The sequence below is a fragment of the Rattus norvegicus genome, chromosome 12 (genome assembly GCF_036323735.1).
Source record: "Rattus norvegicus strain BN/NHsdMcwi chromosome 12, GRCr8, whole genome shotgun sequence".
Taxonomy (NCBI): domain Eukaryota; kingdom Metazoa; phylum Chordata; class Mammalia; order Rodentia; family Muridae; genus Rattus; species Rattus norvegicus.
Window position 1 is genome coordinate 38,185,098 of NC_086030.1, and position 7,959 is coordinate 38,193,056.

General features: G+C 47.5%; 1 protein-coding gene and 1 long non-coding RNA gene across 6 annotated transcripts in view; one reads left to right on the forward strand and one right to left on the reverse strand.

The window, feature by feature from the left end:
• Abcb9 (ATP binding cassette subfamily B member 9) overlaps nt 1-7,765 on the forward strand; it is a 46,204-nt gene extending 38,439 nt beyond the window's left edge. For 3 of the 4 annotated variants that reach the window (XM_063271610.1, NM_022238.2, XM_039089718.2), the window contains 1 exon segment: nt 6,707-7,765. In XM_063271610.1, the coding sequence (XP_063127680.1) occupies nt 6,707-6,967 (261 nt within the window). In that variant the 3' untranslated portion in view covers nt 6,968-7,765. 4 annotated transcript variants of the gene reach the window in all.
• Nucleotides 1-7,959, reverse strand: part of LOC102552690 (uncharacterized) — a 36,400-nt gene that overhangs the window by 589 nt on the left and 27,852 nt on the right. The gene's annotated exons all lie outside the window — the stretch shown is intronic.

Below are 7,959 nucleotides of genomic sequence, written 5' to 3' on the forward strand. Positions count from 1 at the left end.
TACTGATTTAATCAAGGAACGCTGGCACTTGTAAGGGATAAACGTCATGAATGTTGTATAACAAGAGTTAACCCGGGGTTGGGGCATCTCTGGCTGGAGCGAATGGGGTTCAAGGTTCAAGGTACACTGAGCTTGTGATAGGGCCATTTACAGTGTTTAGATTGTTTCTATTGACTTAATTGGCTGGACTTTGTTTCTGAGACAGGTAGCCCTGGCTGACCTCAAATACAGAGAGATTCACCCCTCACCCCAGGATTAAAAGGTGTGCACCACCACGCCCAGCTATATATATATTTTTTTTCGGAGCTGAGGACCAAACCCAGGGCCTTGTGCTTTCTAGGCAAGCGCTCTACCACTGAGCTAAATCCCCAACCCCTATGTATTTTTTTTTTCTTAATAAGAAAGTGTTGACTGTAAGAATCTTGATTTAAAATATCGATATCCTTGGAATGGAGGGTTTTTTTAAAGGAGATTTAAAATAAGTTTGTCAATTTAAAACCAATTTTTTAGATTTATTTATTATGTATACAGCATACTGCCTGTAGGCCAGAAGACAGCACCAGATCTCATTATAGATGGTTATAAACGAGGCTGGTGCTCTTCCAGAGGACTTGGGTTTGATTCCCAGCACCCACGTGGTGGCTCACGACCCTATGCAACTCCAGTTCCAGGAGAATCAGATCAGGTGCTCTCTTCTGTTCTCTGTGGGCACTGCACACACGCCACACAGACTTATACCTAGGAAAAGACTTTGTTTCCTTTTAAGATCGATTATCTCTATGTGGCTCTGGCTATCAGGGAGCCTGCTATATATAGACCAGGCCAGCCTCTAACTCAGAGATCTTCCTGTCTATGAATGCTGGGATTAAAAGTGTACTACCCCACCCAGATCATATGCTTTTTAAAAAGAAAATCTTAACATTGTAAACAGAATAAGCATTAATTTGTCTCAAGGTATTGAATTTTGACATTAAAATTAAAGAGTTATAACCATATCTAATTTTTAGTCATTAGCATATATCAATCTTCAATCATTATTTTTATCCATTTCCATACTGTTTGACAGAAAGCCTGTAACTTTTACCACTTTAAAAAACACTTGATACTTTACCATTATTATTTCTGCAAAACAAATTGTTGGACAGAGATTCTCACCATGTAGGTTGGCCTTCAACTCAGAGTTCCACCTGCTCCCAAAGTTCTTGGATTAAGAATAGGCTAGCAATTATAAATACAGGTAAAACACATTAATAGTCTGGTTTTCCTTTAAAGTAACTATGTTAAGTACTTTAAATCACTTGCCTTTAAAAATAAAAACATGAATATTGTCCCAAATATATTAGCATAACGCATTAAAAATATTATTATAGGGGCTGGAGAGATGGCTCAGTGGTTAAGAGCAGTGACTGCTCTTCCAGAGGTCCTGAGTTCAAATCCCAGCAACCACATGGTGGCTCACAACCATCTGTAATGGGGTCTGATGCCACCTTCTGGTGTGTCTGAAGACAGTATACTCACATTCATAAAATAATAAATCTTTAAAAAAAGAATATTATTATAATAATTATATAACACATTATCTATCTATAAACTCCAAGATGTCTTTGTAAGCCTTAAAGGAGGTTATTATTCTTATTATCATCATCATTAGTTTTTTGTTTTTTTTGAGACAGGATTTCTCTGTGTAGCCCTGGCTGGCCTGAAACTCCGAAGTCTGCCTGCCTCTGCCTCCTGAGTGCTGGGATTAAAGTTTTAACCACCACTTGCATGTGTATTCTAACTGAAATATACAATGTTAAATTTTGTTTTACACAAACAACATATGAAAACAATTCTATACACACATGGCACAGCCATACAATTAAGAGTCTGTGCTACTCCTACAGTGGACTGGAACTCAGTTCCCAGGAACCACAACTCCAGCACCAGGGGATCTGTTGCTCTCTTTTGGACTCCACATAGATAAGAAAATAAAAATGATTTTTTACAAAAAGCTTAAAAGTGGGTTGTGGTAGCATACATCTTATTCCAGCACTCTGAGGCAGAGGCAGGAGGATCTGAGTTCAAGGCCAGCCTGGACTACAGAGAAGGTTCCAGGACAGCCAGGGCTACACAGAGAAACCCTGTCTCAAAAGAAAAGGAAAAAGGAAAAAGAAAAAAAAAGGTGTGAGAACAGAAGGCCTTAGTGGCACAAAGAGCAAAGGGCAAAGTTGATCATGGAGACTGAAGAGTAGCAGGACTTTGTCTTTGTCAGAGCTTAAGCAGCTGAGGGAGAGGAGGTACCAGACTGATGTCCGCATCTAGGAGTCAGAGGAAAGAACTAGTGTTGGATCAGGCATCACGGGCCACATGTCAGTCTGGAGTCAGTGCCCTGGAGTCAGGCCCGAACCATCCCAGGGGTGTGCACACGCGTGCGTGCGTGCGCGTGCGCACGCGGGAACACACACACACACACACACACACACACACACACGCTGGGTTAAATACTAAGAGGGTCTCTGGCCAGAACAAGCAGCTAAGGAGCCCAAGATAAGGGACCTCTCTCAGAAGGGCTGACAGCAGCACCACAGACACTCACTTCCCAGCAGGGAAGGCCCTGTGTAGCTCCCGCAGTCCAGGATCTGCTCTGAATGGAGCCTTAGCATGGCTGGTATGATAAGGATTTTAACCTCGGGTTAAGCATGAGGTAGAAGGAAGCTGCTCCAGGACAGTCTATAAGGTCACCCAGTATCTTCCCCAAGGGAAGTGGTCTTCGAGGTGGGAATTGTGGTACAACACGCTCTCTCCCTGTTTCTCTCTAGCTTCGATCTTAATCCGGGCCCATAATATCTCCCTTTGATTACAGCATTTTGCTCTAAGACAGAGATGAGTGGGGGTGGGTCTCGGGTTCACCCTTAGCTCCCTTATAACCTCAATATTAAATTCTTAATTTATTAATTTCATCTTTATGTGTGAGCTTTGCTTCATGTATAGATTGTGTACCATGCACATGCCTGGTGGCTGAGATCAGAAGAGGGCATCAGATCCCCCGGAAGTGAAGTAACAGAAGGTGTGAAACACCACGTGGGTGCTGGGAATCGAACTCTGTTCCTCTGCAGAAGCAGCCAGTGCTCTAACCACTAAGTCATCTCTCCAGCCCCCTAAAATGTGATATATTTTAATCTTTCATTTTATTTAGTCTATATCCTTTTAACTCACATATAGTATTACTAATTTTTGTAAGTTACCAGTTTCTTTTCCTTTCTTAGGTGATTATGTTAAGCAGGCTGCCCATTCATGATTATTTTATTGCATGAAAAAAAAGTTCCAGTTTAGGAATGTTAAACGTTCCCCATTGAGGGAACCATAAAGCCAAGTGTTCGTGGTTTGATTTCCCGTATTTTCAAATACTTTCAAGTTTGAAGTCTGTAAATATCACATAGACCCTGCTGGGGCCCCACACGTGGCTTATCCCTAAACAATTTTCTCTTCTTTAAGCTTTTTCCTATTTTTCCTTTCCTCTGAAAAATTGCAAGAGTCGGAGGTGGTGGTGCACACTTTCATCCCAGCGCTCAGGAGGCAGCGGCAGAGGGATCCGAGTTCAAGGCCAGCCTGGTCTACAGAGCTGGTTCTAGGACAGCCAGGGCTACATAGAGAAACCCTGTCTCAAAATAACAAGAATTAACACGCCTCTCTATGCTAGCTGGGAATTGGAGTGTGTGTTCCTGACCTGTTGGGTCGGGTTTATGTCCTGCCTTGGGGACAGACTGCTTCTGCTATCACCTGAAACCATCTTTCCCGCTGGCTTTGGAGTTGCAGTGAACATGTCCATACCAGAGAATCAAGACTCTGCGTGATCAAATGTGTCTTCCCAGCTGGGCAAAGTCACGTTCCTTCTGACCTAGAAATGGAGTATGTCCGTCCCCTGGGTGGGGAGCAAGTGCCTCTTACCTTTATTACCAGGATCCAGGAAAGTCAGCTAAAGGCAGCAAGGCTGCAAGGAGCAGAAGCACGGAACACATTGTTCGAGCAAAGTCAGGAGATAAAGTCAAATGGCAGCAAACTGCAGTATTCCAAAGGCAAAGCAAGCCAAAACGATATTCAAGTGCCCCCAGACACCTAAGAGTGGAAAACTGAAAACAGGCTGTATGCAAACACCTTAGGTACAAACAAAACCCAAACCAGACATCTAGACCAAAATGTTCCGTAGCAAACACAACAGACAATGAAATACTCTAAAAGCAAAGCCCACTCAGAGGCTCTACCACAGGAGCTTAAACAAATAGGCCATGGACCCAACTGAGGGAGGCCTGAGAGTACCCGAGAAAGGACCCCCACAATAATCTGAGGAGACAGTATGCTAAATGGCGTACACGCATTGGATCTCTGGCTGTCCCTTGCTTCCATCTAGGTGACTCCTCTGAGAGAGTAGATGGGTTCTTGGAGCCCATACTGGGTACTGTTAGTAATATACATGGCTCTCACCTCCAAGGGAGAGCCTATCCTGGAGCTAAGGATGAGTGACCATGGACTGGGCACAGAGATTTAGGATATCCAGATTTCATGTTCCAACATGGCAGCAGTAACAGAATGAATTGGAAACAGACAAGTTATGGCCAAGAGGGGAAATCTCAGCCTCTGTTAGTCACAGGGTGTTAGATCGGACACAGGTAGGCAAAGAATAACTATTCGGGGCTAAAGTGAGCCCAGTTTAGGTTGTAATAGGCCCAGCAACATTGCAGTGTCTCCACATGAGTGCAGTTCTATTAGCGCTATCTGTTAGAACCCTTAGTCAACCAGCTTTTGCAGACACAGCCTCTTTCCTGAAATCCTCACTCAGTGCTCATGTCCTTGATGTGGGTTAGTGCCACATCCCTCCAAGGGTCACTCGGCTCTTCACACACGGTGCCTGACCTGGCCCCAGGCCTACTCTAGACACTGCAGGTTCAGAGAAAGGCTGACCAGACAAACAAGACCTCTGTCCCCTGGCATTTCCACTCCCATGGGACAGACAGTCACAAACAAGGAAACAGCCTGGGGTTTCTGTGCTACTGGGAAAACGATCATTCAATACGGGAATGGGATGGGCAGCCATTGTCCCATAAACACACCTGGGCATCAGTGAGTGCTTTGAACGGAGACACAGCTGAGCTTCATTTTCCTGGTGCAGAGGCAACAGGTATTTAAAGGGACAGCACGGGGTGAGAGGACAGAACTGGTGCAGAATGGCAGAGTGTTGGTGTGGGCATACAGCGTGCCCAAGCTGACTGCTGTCTTCCAACAAAGGGGACAGGACTCCCTCTCTGTGGTCATGTTCTGGAATAATGCCGTCAGGCCCTTGAGAGACATCCGTGGTTGTAGGAGGTATACATACATTGCAAGAGTCTCAGAAGGGCACAGAAGTCGCTGTTAGCCCTTGTTAGTAAATGCATTAGGGAAGGCCGGGGCCTATGGCAGGCACTGACTCAGATCGGAAACGCATGCACCCACACTGGGCTTTCTCAGGAAGGTGTCCAAGGATCACTGTGCATCCAGGAGTCCCTCTGCAGCACAGTGGCACTGGGGCTGTATGGAGTCACTAGGTCCTCTGTGGCACTCACTGTGAAGACCAGGTTTAAGTCACCCCTTAGCTAAGCAAAGGAGCCAGCTGTGGGGAGCTCTGGGGCTGGGCGACAGAGTTCAAACCAAAGGTCCATGTAAGTAGAAGTGGAGAGAAGGCAGGAAGCAATGAAGAGGCAGGTGCCTCAGGCCCTCATGGGCAATTTGGACTTTTTTTTAGCAAGTCACTTGGTTTTATTTTTCCAGACTTTTTAAGTTTAAAGAAAACAAAGCAGAAAGTTTATAGTTCCCACCTCTCCTTTCACCCCTGCCCTGTCCTCTGTCCTTCACACTTTGTATCTGTGTGCTGTCTGCTACAGTCCTTACTTTGCTAACTATAAAGTCCCTCCTGCCTCATTCTCCAGGTGTAATTCTATGGACTCTGAGAAGGACATGAGCACGTGTGCATGCACACACATGCACACCACACACACACACACACACACTGGCCACACTATGTGAGAAACTCCAAGTTTGCATCAAATCCCAGAGTAGGATGAGAAGCCAGTGGACGCAGGTATTCAGCAAGAACTGACTGAAACATTAAGGAGACCGGAGAGGCAGTGCACACCCACCATCCCAGCCCTCCAGGAGGCAGGAGGAGCAAGATCACTCTCAGCTACATGAGGTTTGAGGCCAGCCTGGGCTACATAAGACCCTGTCTTGAAACACAGTGAGGGTCAGTGCATGGCTCAACAGGTGAAGGCTCAATATGAAACCTGACACGTGGTAGGAGACCACCACTTCCCACCGGTTGTCCTCTGACCTCCACATGTGTGGCACGCTCAGTGTCATGTGCACACAGACCATGCGTGCATATATACACACATACACACTTATGTGAGCATAAGTCATTTTTAAGGGAAATGAGTAGATTGCTTTTCTTGGCCTGGGGCTGAAGGGGTGAGATCTCCTTCCTCAGGTACCCCTATGTTAGCACCTGGGCTGTCTGGAATAGAAACCCAGGAACTGAGTTGTCTTGGTGTTCATTTTACAACCCAGGAACGGAATGTCAGATAGCAGCCAGCAGGGGGTAGGTGAAGGTGTGTATGTGCTGGGTGGGGTGATTTGCAGGAGGTGGTGCAGTGCAGCCTCTGAGCCTGCTCACCTTTGTTCCCTCCTCCTACAGATTCAGCAGGCCATCCACGGCAACCTGCAGAGACACACGGTGCTGATCATCGCACACCGGCTGAGTACTGTAGAGCGGGCGCACCTCATCGTGGTGCTAGACAAGGGCCGTGTGGTACAGCAGGGTACACACCAGCAGCTGTTGGCACAGGGCGGCCTCTATGCCAAGCTGGTGCAGCGTCAGATGCTGGGGCTCGAGCACCCCTTGGACTACACGGCTGGCCACAAGGAGCCACCCAGCAACACTGAACACAAGGCCTGACAGTGGCCCCGGGCTGAAGCGCTGGAGGCGACCTGCCGAGTCCCACTCTTGCTTCCTGCATCTTGCCTCCTTCCACTTGCTCCCCAGGCACCCACCAGCTGCCATGGGCTTACCCCCTTCTACTGTGTCCCATCTTGGCTCCTCCAGGCCTGCCAAGGTAGAACAGCCTTTTTAAACCAAGCTAGCAGGGTTTTTACTGCTCAGTTCAACGCACTCCAGTCAACTCCTAGATTTCAAAAACACCTTTTTGGGACCGGCAGTGAGCAAGCTCACTAGGATGTTTTCAAGACTTCTGAGCCAGGAGTGCACGACCCTTTCTAACTGCCTGGAAGATGTCTGGGAGAGAACTAAGCACTACCCTTTGCCTCTGGGAGAAGCAGCTTCCCTGTCCCCTAGGGGGACACAAGGGTTGGCCTTCCATCCTTCCAGTCTCCCGGCTCTGTGAGTCAGGCCAGAGGTGGGGCAAGAGAGTGGGAGGTGCCCACTGCCTATCACCCCTTGCCAATCAAAGCCAGTCTCACTGTGAACCACCAGAACCTCAGCAGAGGAGGGGCTGGCCAGGCCTGGTGGGCCTCGGGGTGCCCTCAGCCCCACACCCAGCACTTGAACCCTTCATCCTTTCCCCTGGCTGGCACCTTCCCCTCCTGTCCACCCCTGCAACTCTGCAGAGGAACCTTGTTTGTAAGATGTATTCTCAGATTGGTGGAGGGGACCGAGGCAATGCCCAGGGTCTGGCTTTGTCCTGGTTTAAGATTTTGGGAGAACTGGGTCAATAAAGTGTACTACCTCTGACCTCTACCCCGTCTGTTTTCCTTGGATCTGGCTCTCTGGGCCTTGACAGTAGACAGCGGCAGAGAGTTTGGTGCTGTGTCTTGGAGTCCCTGTCTGTGTTGTTCACATCCCTAGGAATCACGCAGATGTGTGTGTAAACTGTCTCCACATACTAGGGATTCCCGAGTTTCCATGGTGACTAAGGGCCACCTGACACCACC